The sequence below is a fragment of the Brassica napus genome, chromosome A2 (genome assembly GCF_020379485.1).
Source record: "Brassica napus cultivar Da-Ae chromosome A2, Da-Ae, whole genome shotgun sequence".
Classification (NCBI taxonomy): Eukaryota; Viridiplantae; Streptophyta; class Magnoliopsida; order Brassicales; family Brassicaceae; genus Brassica; species Brassica napus.
The window spans coordinates 5,447,966-5,461,667 of NC_063435.1; the positions used below are offsets into that span (position 1 = coordinate 5,447,966).

General features: G+C 32.8%; 2 protein-coding genes and 1 long non-coding RNA gene across 4 annotated transcripts; 1 reads left to right on the plus strand and 2 right to left on the minus strand.

The window, feature by feature from the left end:
- The first annotated feature begins 2,386 nt into the window (after positions 1-2,386).
- LOC106389727 (serine/threonine-protein kinase D6PK-like) lies at positions 2,387-5,298 on the plus strand. Of its 2 annotated transcripts, none has more exons than XM_048751203.1 (3): positions 2,387-2,847; positions 3,047-3,725; positions 4,232-5,298. In XM_048751203.1, the coding sequence occupies exons 2-3, from the start codon at positions 3,103-3,105 to the stop codon at positions 5,091-5,093; spliced, it is 1,485 nt and encodes a 494-aa protein (XP_048607160.1). In that variant the 5' UTR covers positions 2,387-2,847; positions 3,047-3,102; the 3' UTR covers positions 5,094-5,298. The 2 variants fall into 2 exon arrangements, with proteins under 2 accessions (XP_048607160.1, XP_048607156.1); XM_048751199.1 differs by having other exon boundaries at positions 2,397-2,707.
- Positions 5,299-6,309: 1,011 nt separating this feature from the next.
- On the minus strand, positions 6,310-8,029 carry LOC106389738 (protein NOI4-like). The gene is made up of 3 exons (XM_013830079.3): positions 7,783-8,029; positions 6,783-6,980; positions 6,310-6,704 (listed from the first exon to the last, which is right to left on the minus strand). Exons 1-3 carry the CDS (start codon positions 7,786-7,788, stop codon positions 6,660-6,662), a joined length of 249 nt encoding a protein of 82 aa, XP_013685533.2. The 5' UTR covers positions 7,789-8,029; the 3' UTR covers positions 6,310-6,659.
- Positions 8,030-8,645: 616 nt separating this feature from the next.
- On the minus strand, positions 8,646-10,072 carry LOC125583752. Its single transcript, XR_007320830.1, has 3 exons — positions 9,420-10,072; positions 9,146-9,328; positions 8,646-9,060 (listed from the first exon to the last, which is right to left on the minus strand). It is a non-coding gene; the product is annotated as an uncharacterized LOC125583752 (long non-coding RNA).
- Positions 10,073-13,702: the final 3,630 nt, after the last annotated feature.

Genomic DNA, 13,702 nt, shown 5'->3' on the forward strand with positions numbered 1-13,702 from the left:
AAAAAATTTCAAAACCTATAAAGCCAAAAATTTATATTACATATAAATTTGAATAATATATGTCAAAATACCTAAAATTAACATATAAATTGATTTGATTTGAATATTTTTGATAGAAAATCAACAGATATTTCAAGTATTTGATGTTTTCAATATATTTTAGCTATTCTAGACATTTTATTTTGACTATTTATGTATATTTTCAAGTATCTTAGACAATTTAAAAGTATCTTATATATTTTGGATGTTTTTAATATATATTAAATCTAAAAATAAGTAATATAGTTAGGTATATAAATCTGTTTCGGTTATAGTCGGGTACCCGAGATACTTCGATTCAGATTCGGTTTTGGTTCTTTAGATACCAAAATTTTGAACCTGTTCGGATATTTAATCAAATTTTGGTTCGGATTCAGTACTACTTTTTCGGATCGGGTTCAGTTTAGTTCTTCAGATCTGTTTTTTTTTTTTGTCCAGAATGCTTATTTTGTGAAACCTCGTGTATGAGAAACATGAAGATTATTTTTGATCTGTTTCGAGGCGGACTGTTCGGAGTTAAGTGGACATGACTATGAATCAGATGGACTGGCTAACATTCGCGACGGAGATCAAGATGCTTTAGAGACTACATAAAGACTTCGAGGATGTGAGTTTAATTTATATTCCTTGGAGTACGAATGGTCGACGGACTCGCTAGCGAGAGAAGCAAAAATCAAATGCCACATTTTGTTTCATATAGATCAGACCCAAACAGACGAATGTGTTCTTCGGAGAGAATCGACTTTTTTGACCACCACTCGATCTAGTTTAAAATGAGCTGCTGGTAAAAAGAAAACAACCACCTTTGCCTCAAGTAACATTCATGTGTCTTCCTCTGTCAAGAGAAGTTTCCCTCTTCTTTCTAGTTAAGATTGGGCATAAAGGTTTCTAGAGCTAGGTGGTTCATCTTCTTGAGAGAGAGTGTTTCACTATAAAAAAGGATCAATATTAGATTTTGGATCTAAATTTTAATTCTACCACATGAATGATGTATTGAGCTCATAGCTCTACTTATTTAGCTTAGTGTGATAACATTTACACTAGCTATTTCTAGAGGAGAGAATCCTAGTTGGTTAGTGAGATTATGGATCACAAATTCACAGGTTATGATGTGGGATTTCGCCTCAGTCTCATGTTGTTGTATGGCCGTTATCGCCAACTAGACCTTTACGGTTTGTCTTCGGCGATATTGAGCAGCAGCATAGAAAACATGTAACTTAAATCTTTTCTTGATTCTCAATTCTATAACCTTTGCAAGATCCTGAAGTTGTATTATAACATTTTAATCATGTGAATTTCAGAAGTTTTCATTTGATGAATAAATGCAGAACGTCGCTAGAGTTTTCCTTTACGATTTTGTTTGTAACTGTGAATGTTTGGATGTTCGATTCTAGGTTCAGTTATTTCAACCATGCTCCAAAGATCCATGTCCTCTGCGTCTTTCTTCTATATTAAAAAGCTTTTGCTAATAGTTAATATTTCTTCTGTTTCACAAAGATTATCATTTAATTACATTTTTTATACATATTAAAAAAAATGATTGAATGCATTTATGTTTTTATTAATTATATTTATTTAACCAATAATATTTGAAAAAAAAATATTTATTAAAATCTATGTATTTTATAATTAATTTTCAGCTAAAATAAATATAAAATATATTAAATTCTAAAGTAACATTTTTTATGTAACAAAAAAAAAGGTGAAATAACACATTTTGAGAAACAGAAAAAATAATATCTTTCGCATAAATTAGTCATGTTTTAATATAAATCAAATATTACTAGATATACAACCTTTTGGGCAAAGCAGTTTGGGTTGTGTCAAAGTTTTTTTAAATAAATCAAAGATTACTAGATATACAACATTTCCAGAAGATTGCTAGATTTACACCGTAAAATAATTTCTAATTGAATTTATGTTTATGTATTATAATTGTATGTGTTTTAATCTTTCTCTCTTATAGTTTTATAACATTAAAGCTAATAAGCTATCTCTTTAATCCGTCAATAAATTGTCTTATTCCATCTTATAATCCTCTAAATTATGTTTGATATAATCAGAGAAAAAAATCACTAGGAATACGATTCTATAGCCATTGAATGTTTACAAATGTATAATTATTTTTTGGAAACTATAAATTTACAAGATATATAAATGAATGGAAAGTCTAGCAAATGTTCGTTCCCAAAGTTAAGATTATATACACAATCTTATTTAGGAAAGATTAATTATAATTATCCATTTATATGCTCTTCTTACTTGTAATTTTTAATTTCGTCTCTAGAAATATTCTCCAACGATTACAGTACACGAGAGCATCCCTGATGTAAACCTTTTGTCTTCCATTTTGGAGAAAACAAAAAATACATGGAAAAAATTATTGAAACCTCAAGAAATGAAAAAAAGTAGTACTATTAATTAACTTTTTCTTTGACCCGACTCTCTCTCCTCCCTCTTTTCATGGTGTAGACCCAACTCTCTCTCTTCTATCTATCCCCATCTCCATGGAAGCAAGGAGATGTGTTCATTTATTTCCGCCTCTCTCTACAGCGTTACATGAACAGTGACTACTTCTCTCCTTTTTGTCTTCTTCTCCCCTTTGCTTAATTCTTCTGAGGAAGGCTATCTCGTGATCTTTACCGCTCAAATAAATCTAAACTTTCAGGTAACAGCTTAATGAGTTTCTCTCTCTCTCTCTAAAGCTCTGTTTTTTTTTGTACTTTTGCTTTTCCAGGTGTTATTCTCTGTTTCATGCTAGATCCAAAAGGCCTTTACTTTGGCTCTTCTTACTTTAACAAGATCTGTGTAAGCTTTGAGAGATAAAAACTCCACTTTGCATTGAAAAATGTTTTAATTTTTTTGTTCTTAGAACCAAGAGAGCTTGAAATAGTTTTTATGTTAGTAAGATCCGTAAATCACTACTTAGACTTTTTCAATCTCCTCATGATTTTTTCTAACACGCTTTGGAACTGATGCTATTGTTTTTGTTTGATGATTAAATCAGCTCACACTCTTTCATGGCAATCTATGGCAATCTAATAATCAAGAATCAATTGCTCCATGGCCTCCAAAACTTCTGAAGGATCACTTACCAACTCTAGTCAAAGTATGTCAGTCAACACTTTAGCAGATCAAGTTTCTTCAACTCTGTCGTTCGCTGATCCAAGTAACGACATCAAAACTAATAATAACAACAAGAGTGAGAGCGGGAAGAGTAGCACGTGTAGACCGAGCACAAGCAGTGACATAAGCGACGAGAGCACGTGCAGCAGCTTTAGCAGCAGCATCAACAAACCACACAAGGCCAACGATGTCAGATGGGAAGCGATCCAAGCCGTTAGGACCAAACACGGTGGTTTGGGTTTGAACCATTTTAGGCTCTTGAAGAGGTTAGGATGTGGGGACATAGGAACTGTTCATCTCGCTGAGCTGAACGGGACGAGGTGTTATTTTGCGATGAAGGTTATGGACAAGACAGCTTTGGCTAGCAGGAAAAAGCTTCTTAGAGCTCAGACCGAGAGAGAGATACTGCAGTGTCTTGATCACCCTTTCCTTCCGACGTTGTATAGTCATTTTGAGACAGAGAAGTTCTCTTGTTTGGTTATGGAGTTTTGTCCTGGTGGTGATTTGCATACGCTGAGACAGAGACAACCAGGGAAACGCTTCACTGAGCAAGCAGCAAAGTAAGAACAAAGTTTCAAGCTTTCTTTACTTCTAAGAATAGGCATGGGTGTTCGGTATTATGCTTATAAGTCCCATTTAGGTTTTACTAATTAGCGGTTCGGTCCAGATTGTAACTAAAAATATATATTTTTAACCTAAAAAATTGACAAAAAACAAAGTATATAAATCATTCACAAATTTAGTTGAAAATAGTTAAACGATCTAAACTAACTAAAAGTATTTAAGATAAACAAACTATAAAAATCTTAAGAATACTATAAACATCTAAATTACGTTAACATATTTAACTAATTTTGAATATTTTCGAATCCAAATTGGGATTTCGGTCCAAAGTACCAAGCTCATAAATTTATTTATATTTTTGTATAACGGTATGGATCGGATTTTGGTTTTTTCTTTTCCGGTTCGGTTAAGGTAGGAATTTCGGTTTGAGGTAAAAACGCCCAAGCCTATGTAAGAAACAGCTCTTTGTGTATGTGTATTGACTTTTGCTTACTGTTGTCAGGTTTTATGTAGCAGAGGTGCTTCTTGCAATGGAGTATCTACACATGCTTGGGATCGTTTACCGTGATCTGAAACCAGAGAACGTTCTCGTGAGAGACGATGGACACGTGATGCTTTCAGACTTTGATCTCTCCCTGAGATGTACCGTTAGCCTCTCCATAGTCAGATCAACCAATCTTGGCTCCGAGGGGTTATCAAAGAACTCAGTTTCCTGCTCGCAACAACCCTCTTGCATCCAGCAGCCATCTTGCATCTCAATGGCTCCAACGTCTTGCTTCGGTCCTCGGTTCTTCTCATCTAAGTCCAAGAAAGACAAGAAACCGAAAACAGATAACAACGGGAACCACCAAGTAACGCCCTTACCGGAGCTCGTTGCAGAGCCGACAAGCGCACGTTCGATGTCGTTTGTGGGGACGCACGAGTACTTAGCTCCGGAGATAATCAAAGGGGAAGGGCATGGAAGCGCGGTTGATTGGTGGACGTTTGGGATATTTCTTTACGAGCTGTTGTTTGGTAAGACACCGTTTAAAGGGTCCGGGAATAGAGCGACGCTGTTCAACGTGGTTGGTCAGCCGTTGAGGTTCCCTGAGTCTCCGGTTGTTAGCTTTGCGGCTAGGGATTTGATAAGGAGTTTGCTTGTGAAGGAACCGCAGCATAGGTTGGCTTATAAGCGTGGAGCCACGGAGATTAAGCAGCATGCTTTCTTTGAAGGAGTGAATTGGGCTTTGGTTAGGTGTGCTAGTCCGCCTGAGATTCCTAAACCGGTTGAGATTGAACCGGTTAATTATGCTCCTCCTCCTGCTGCTGCGTCTACAAGTGTGAGATCTGACCAGAGCAATTATCTTGAGTTTGATTTCTTCTGAAGGTTCACCGGTTTGATGATTCTCTTATTTTTTCTTTGCAAACTCTGCAGAAGTATATGTCTAGTGTTTTTTTCTTTTACGTGTTGAACAAGTTATATGAGATTTGTATCATTCTTCAACCATCTGAGACAACCTTCTTAAGTTAAATGTTATTAGAAACGACAAGTTACTTTGCTTTTCATGATGTAAATATGGGATTGTTTTACTTAGAAGTGTCCTGTGACTATCTGGTTGATGTTTAATCCATAGATGATAACATCTCCAACAAATAAATCAACTTTCTTAGCAGCATCAGACAGCTGCTTTCTTCTGTGCCTCTTGTGTAGCAGTCTTTAGCTTATCATTCTCTACTTGTGTCGTCTCTAACTTCTTCAGTGTCTCTTTTCCGCTAGCTCTCACTGCCTCCACCTGAGCACTGTGTGATGCTCTGAGCTCACACTCATATGACGTCGGATTTCGTGCAGCGTTGGTTTGTTCAGAAAATGACTTCCTCTGTTCAAGCGCCTTTTGTCGGTAGCTTTTGCTTCTCCGACTTCATCTAGAGCGACATTCAAACTTAGCTCGTCTTCAAGCGTGAGATGCACGGTTTCCTCTTCCTTCGTTAACCCACTCTAAGTGGTCTACGATTCAACTTTAAACAGGAAACTGATATCAAACCGTCTAATTTGATAGTCGAGGAGAAATAGGTTTCAATCTAAATATTCTCGGTAGAAACAGAAATGAAATTTTATTCTCGGAGAAATATAGATAGAAGCAATAGTTTCGGAAACATATAGCACTATACTGTACGATAGTTTTCGTGGAGAAATAGGTACTCGACCCTATCACAATTCTTCTCATTTCCCCAACTCTTTTATCTGAACTAGACTAGACCACATGGTAAGGCCGAGAAAATATATATCTAATTACGTACATGGACTGTCAGAATGGGGCCACGGCCTCCAAGGATGATCATATTATTTACAAAGATTTGTTCTTTGTATTGTACCGTGTATATCTCACATTTAATACGAAAAAGAGAAGAAAATATCCCGTCCAGAGTATTGACAGTGGCTTAGTTAGAATCCAGTTTGGGTTCTGTAATATACGATCATTAGACCCAACTTCCGTGTGTTGTTTATAACTCAAAATTTGTGTGGTTCTATATGCTATTTTGTTAAAGCTACTAAGAGCAATAATACAGCAACTTGTTTGATGTTAAAGGCAAAACAAGAAGGATCAGAGTATCCTTTAAATATAACGCCAAAATACCCATGAGAATCATTACATATATAGACACACAATAACTATGTTTTTTTTTTCTTTTTTTTTCCTGGTTTTCCAATAAAAGTTGCAACACGATTAGAATAACAAACAACTTCAAAGAAGGAAAATCATTATCGTGAATACTAAAGGGGGGGCTCCAAATCATCTTAAGAACTTCTTTTTTGTTGTGGTGTGGATACTTTCAAGAAAGACAATAAAACATTTAAAAAAAAAAAGAACATTGCTTTACATGTCTAAGCAATGTCACCTTCCTTCTTCATTTTTTACTTGGCAGCAAGTAAAATCCAATCTTTGTGTCCGTCAAGAGTCCACTGCTGGAGACTGCATGCAGCAGAGCCACTTTTTCTGAAAACCAAAAGAGACAGTAATGAGTGACGATGGATCAAAAGAGACCAAGAAGGAGTTGAAGAAGAAGAAACTTACAGGCTGGGGTTTACTAGGATCTCCTCCTCCTCCTCCTCCGGACTTAGCATGACCATCAGTGGATTTACCAGGTGATCCTGGTTTGCCACCGGTCTTCTTCTCATCCCTAGCTTTGTTAAATATGACTGTGAAACCTTCTGCTGATGCTGGATCATTCACATCCCATTCTCCAAACTTGGGCAAGGGGCGGCCTTTGTCCTGTGAACACACACAAAATGTTGAAACTAGAGAAACAAAATTAAAATCTAAAAAATCAATGCTTAAACCCTTTTGTGGCAATACATCAGAGAAACGTTGTGTGTTCACACGTTGTTAAGGGGGCATGTGACCTTTCCAAAATGAGTTTAAATACCATCAACCATAGGGACAAAAAAGGTTTGTACAATAGCTTAAACTAATCATCTTTCCATTTCTCAGCAAACATTATACACACAATAAGTCAAAAAAGATTACGAAAAACTAACCGTAAGAGAAGTTCCTTCCCACTTTATTAGGTGACACAAGAAAACGAAGAAGTTTAAAACTAGTGAAATCAAATTTTTTGTCTCTAAATTAATTATGCCTGTCCCTAAACACAATATTCATATGCCTCTTCACTCTCATATAAACCAAGAACAATCTCTGAAAAATGATCCCAGGAGACAACTTCTCTAAGCTAAGGTTTGATCAAAATATCTAAGCTAAAAGACAAATCAATCCTCATCAAAAGAACTCTTCCAAGTTGTTTGTTATAACAAATCTAAGCTTAATAATCAAATTCAGAATTGAAAATAAAAGCCAAAGATCAAAACTTTAGAAGTTGAAAACAGAGATCCATGAAAAGGGTTATTCAGAATCACAACATCACATCTATTCCCTATTGAATATCTTAGATTTCAACACATATAGCTAACCAAATGAAACTAAATCCTCCAAACTCATCAAATCGAAAGTATATTCTCAAGCATATATCACGAAACTGATACAAAATTCTTAAAAAGATTAGTTTTTTTGAACGTACCGACATGGCGTTTACAGAAAGGAGGAAGCTTTATCCCCCAGAATAAAAAGGAAAAACGATTCGGATGAAGCCGCCGAGAAAACCCAAAGGAAAGTGAAAGAAATAAAAATATGATCCGCAGGAGGAGAGAGAATCTGGGAGAGAAAGAAAGAGATAGAGAGAGAGACTTTTCTTTTTCTTTTTCTCTCTTTCTCTTTCTTTTTATTTGCTTTTTTCTCTTTAAATTCTTCTTTTTTCTTCATGGAGCGGTGTCTGTAACGGTTTATATAAACGGAGTTAGTCTTAGTGACGTGACCTCTTTAGGTTTTAAAACGGAAAGTTGAGCTGGCTGACGGCTGTTAATTCAGCGCCTATATGTTGGTTCGGACCGATGCATTGCAAGTGACTTGCTGGCACTGTTTTGTCTTTTAGCATTCATTTTTATAATAATTCATTATTATTATATACTTTTCAGAATAATATGGATTATAATCATAAAACTAATTGGCTAGTTTTTTATTTTTAATTACTTGTTATAACATCATGGTTTTTGAAAGATATCTGAAATGGTTTTGTTTAAAATAATGACACTAGTTGTTCATTGTAATAAAAAATTCTCAAGTTGTTTATTTGTTTAATGAATTATGATTATGTTTAGTGGACATGAGTAAACAATATTGTTATTGACAAAAGTATAATCTTAAATGTCATGAGCTATCATTATCTACCAGTTTTATGAAACTCCTTAACCCACTAGCTGATTTAGCTTTCTTGTACATCTGTAGTTACATAATAGGCCATTACAATAAACTATACAGGTTTGATATTTATAATTATTTGTTGGGTAGTAGTTGCGACACTAATATACATGTATTTGTACAATATTGGCATAAACGCAAATTAGCATAAATGTAATAGCAATTGTTAGAAGACTAACAGACAATCTTACACATTGAGAAGGGATATAATAATAATATTTTGTGTTACAGGCTCACGAGTGGTACTGCAAAATGGAACAAACCCAGTGATGCAATCTGACGAAGTGTTAGATTCTGTCTGCATCAAGATCCATCAGACACCATCCCAACACAACAAAAACAAGTTTCTCTCTGTCTCCATTCCGACAATACTTACATCAAAAGATTCCTCAAACACACACATAGAAGAACCACCTTTGCGTCTTCCATTGCTCTACATTTCATTATATCAAAGAGATCAGGCTCATTTACAACTGAAGTTAGCATGTGAATTGCCAACACAGCCCCAGCTATTATTCAGAGTTTGCTCCTCTTCCTGTCTCTGTAAAAAGAAAAAAGTGTAAGAAAGAACAAATAATTAAAGATCTTTAACACAAGTGGAGTAAAGACAGCTGTTATAAACACACCTAGAGGTTATAAAAACTCCATTAAGAGTTTTGATCTTTTTTTGGTATGGTTTTTGAATTGTATTTGTCAGCGAAAACAGCCAGTGAAAGAGACGCTTCACTGTCTGGCTTGTCATGTTCTGCATAACAGCACAAATTCAAGAGCTCTAGCTTCTGGAACTGGTTGGCACTCACATCAAGACTCTCAATGAAACAAGAAAAAACAAAAGTATAACGATGATTGCATACTTAATTGCTAATCTGTGAATCAGACAAAATTACATAAGATGCATACTGTGAATCAGGCAAAGCTCTAGGGACTTTTTAGCTGGTTCCTCTACAGATCATTGATTTTGCACATCCAGCTCTTCACGGTGATAAGCTGCAACTTCACCTGGAAAGCATATAACACAATACATGACAACCATAAATAAGCAACGAAAGAGTAACAAACATAAGGATTTTGAATGAACCGTGTAACAGAAAAGAAAGGCATTTGAGATATGCGCTTATAACGCTCATTTGCTTAGGGAAAGAGGGACCATATGGTTTGTTTCAAAAGCTTTTATGAGTTTATCTCTTAAGATAACCATCATTTATCAATTATCATGCAACGCATAAATTCGTCCGCCTCACACACTTTACATAGCGAGGACAAGTACATTGAACGTGAAATTCTCTGGAGTATGGCCCTCAAGGACCATAGCTTCATAAATTCTTAAAGCTTCTTTTATGCATCACATCCTTCAATAATTGTATATCAGCGTTGAGTCTACAATGCCATTTGGGCTAAGAGCAGCTCAGTAAATTCTACACACTGTCTCCTCAGCAGTTTTAAACCTACCCACCTTGCAAAATCCATTTTATAATGCGGAATATGTGACAATATGAGGATCACTACCATCTTTGGTCATTTTATTAAGCATCTCAACCGCTTATTTCAATTAGCCTTTTTTGGGGTAAAATTCAGTTAGCCATTTTTGCATAAGCTATCAATCATTTCATGGGACATTTGCTAAAACCAACCCAAATATTCAAGTCAAATGTAAAAGTGTACCCCACTTTCAGTCAAATGCAAAACCAACCTAAAGGAGTAGTGAAAGTACTATTTCACCCTTATGACCAAACAAAAAACATAAATGTATTTTACGTTTCTATCCTTTGGAAGTCTACACGTAATAAAAGAAGTCTACATATATATAGACTTCCTACGAAGTCTACTTTATAGACTTGTTTTGTAGTCTACACTCTAATTTGGTCTACTAATTTAATTTTGAAAATGTATAAAAATAATTATTGTGATATTTTTAATTAATCATCAATATAATGGATAATATGAAGTAAATAAATTAAAATTTCATATAATCGAACAATTTTGAAGAATATATACTAATTTGGTTATCATGTGCTAGACTATGTTCATAGTTTAGAAACAAAAGGTTCTAACATGTTATGTCTTTTAGTAGTTGATTTCATAGGGTTAGATTTTAGATTTTGTTTTTTTTTTGTTTTATTAACTTAAATCTGCATATTAATGTTTAGTAGTTTATATTTTGTATAAATGAGACTTTTTGATTATCAAGCAAAACATTTAGGGTTTGATATTTGTGGTTTAGGGTTTCGTAGACCTACAATAAAGTCTATTTATCTGAAGACGTCTTTTTCAGTCTATATTTTTCAATTTGTTTTACAAAAAATCATTATATTTAAACTAAGTTAAGTTCCTTAAGAATAAAAAAGTGAAATCATATACTATAACTATTAAAAAATAAAGAAATAAATTTAATAAATCATATATTAAAATTATTAAAATAATAAAGAATAAACAACAATAATTAAATTATTATAGTAGACTTCCAAAAAGGTCTACTATGTTATAGTAAGATCTACTCCAAAATTTTAATTTTAGTAGACTTCAAACGAAGTCTACAGTATCGTAAATTTTAACCTAGTTACATTTTTGTCTCCCTATATAAACAAAATTTATTCAATCTCTCTCTAAAGTGGCTGCACAAGTTCTTAAAACTCTCTCCCTTCTCTCTAAAACTTTCTCTCTTCTCTCTAAAATTCTCTCAATTGTTTCTAAATCTCTCTCATTATCTTCTTTCTCTCTAAAATTTTCTCAAGTCTTTCTCACAATATTATCTTGTCATTTTAGATATTATGATTCATGGTTTTCATCTTCTCCTTTAAAAAATGTAAGTTTTAGATCTATAGATTTTAAATGTGTATTTTATGTTTATTTCTCACAATATTATCTTTTTTTGGTAGGTATTATCACTCATGGATTTCATCATCTCCTCTAAAAATGTAAGTTTTAGATTAATAGATTTTAAATATGTATTTACATGTTTATATTCAAATAAATTTATAGATCAAGCTCTCTACATTAATTTGCTACTAGTTTACCTTATAAATTATATTATGTAAAGTATTTTCAGATTTAAAATTATTTTCACATTTCAAAATATATAGATTTTTTCAGATCTGAAAATTATCAGACAGTGTAGACTTCTAAAGAAGTTTACTAAAGCTTGCAGACTTCATATGAAGTTTACTAAACCATAAAGTTTAAGCAGACTTCATTGGAAGTCTACAAAAATATGACTTTAATTTTTTTTCTATGTTTTTTAATAATTTTATCTTATTTTGCAGGTATTTTCTTCCATAGTTGTTCTCTTCTCCTCCTAGAAATGTAAGGTTTACATCTATAGATTTAAAATATGTGTTCTAGTATTTATATTCAAATAAAGTTACATATTAAAATTCATATTAATATGTCTTTAATTTATAACTATTTTGTCTATTAAATCATATTTTTAAAAGTTTTTTAGATTTAAACTTATTTCATATTTTTAATGTATTATTTTTCAGATCTATTTTTTTTGATAGAGTAGACTTCATTTGAAATCTACTTAAAACTTACGGCTGGTAGACTTCAAATGAAGTCTACTAGCCTTGAATTTTAAGCAAATTTCATTAGAAGTTTACTCAAATATGATTTTAATTTTTATCTTATTTTTTAAAATTTTATTTTATTTTGCAGGTATTCTCTTCCAATATTTTCAAATCATCTTCCCAAAAATGTAAGCTTTCCATATATTCATTATAAGATATTTTGTGTTTATAATGAACTAAATTTATAGATTCATACATTATCTTTTTGCTTTGTTACAAGGATGACAAAAAACCATTTTTGAAATATTTTCCAGAACAAAGTATTTTCAAATTTTCTAAATGCACACTTTTAAATATGAAAATTTTCCATTAGTGTAGACTTCAACTAAAGTCTACTAAACAATAACTTTACGTAGACTTAATAAAAAGTCTACTAAAATATGATTTTATTTTTTATCTTATGTTTTTCTCATAACTCTATCTTATTTGGCAGGTACTTTTTCCAAGACTTTATTTGAAGCATCAAGATTATGAAAAATCAAACATACTCAAGAATACTTTTTAATATATTGCTCTGTAATAACTTTCATAATAAAATATTAATTTTTAAATAATTTTTTAATGCATAATCTATAAACATTGTATTCATTTTTAGTTGTTTTCACTTGTATGATATTATTAATTTTTTGTTAGATATCAATTTTTTCACAAGATCTAACCAACCAAACAAGTAAAACCACCATAAGCTAAAATAATAACTAACACACATGTGAGAAGAAGAAAATCTATACAAAATTTTCCCAAAAATTTTCAAGAATAATACTAATCAAAACAATTTGCAATAAGTATCAAGTGTATAATTATAACACATTAAATTGTGAAATTCATCCAAGACCATTAAAATTTTACTAACATACACTGTAAAATAATTAAATCATGAAAAAATATGATGAATAATACACAAATACACTTTTAATAGAATTTACGACGTAGACTTCAACTGCAGTCTACATTTGTAGATTTACAAAAACGTCTACACTTATTATTTAACATATAGTCAATCCAAATTTTTTTAGTGTATTGGCGCAGGCTTGATACACAAAGGCGTACAAAGTGTGTCTTAGATAACTCGATCAAGTTCCGTACTTGTCGATTATTCGTGACAGGCATAAGAGGAGTATATTCCTATTCGGAGTCATTTGTTTTAAATGATGTTTGGTAAGGAATAGGTTAGCACCATCTTCTCAATTTTGTTGTCCAGATCATAATCTTCTTGTGTCATTTCAAGAAGTTTACCATGTGTACAGCCATCATGCACAAGGAACATTCTTCAACCTTTCCGATTCTTCATCTTTTCGAATATTTTGTCACCCAAAATGTCTTTGGCCCATACTTCACACTCGCTCTAAGTTTCCAACCACATCCTTGAACACGACACTTAGCCACATACAGAGTTTTTGTTGTCTTATATGCTGAAAATGTAAAATTATATTCCACAGTCACCGACTTCAGCTTTGAAACAAGCTCAGCCTTACTAGCAAAACTATAAACGAAGACTTAGAAATACGTCTACAATTATTAGCTAACAACATTGTCAAATCAAATGAATTATACCTTCATAATTATAAAAAAAAAATTATTTTCAAAATCACTCAAACCCATTAGGATTAACTAACACAC

Coding starts and splice junctions, on each gene's coding strand:
- LOC106389727 (XM_048751203.1), top strand. CDS start 3,103: ATGGCCTCCAAAACTTCTGAAGGATCACTTACCAACTCTAGTCAAAGT. Junction 3,726..4,231: donor TTCACTGAGCAAGCAGCAAA/GTAAGAACAAAG, acceptor TACTGTTGTCAG/GTTTTATGTAGCAGAGGTGC.
- LOC106389738 (XM_013830079.3), bottom strand. Junction 6,705..6,782: donor ATCCTAGTAAACCCCAGCCT/GTAAGTTTCTTC, acceptor TTTGGTTTTCAG/AAAAAGTGGCTCTGCTGCAT.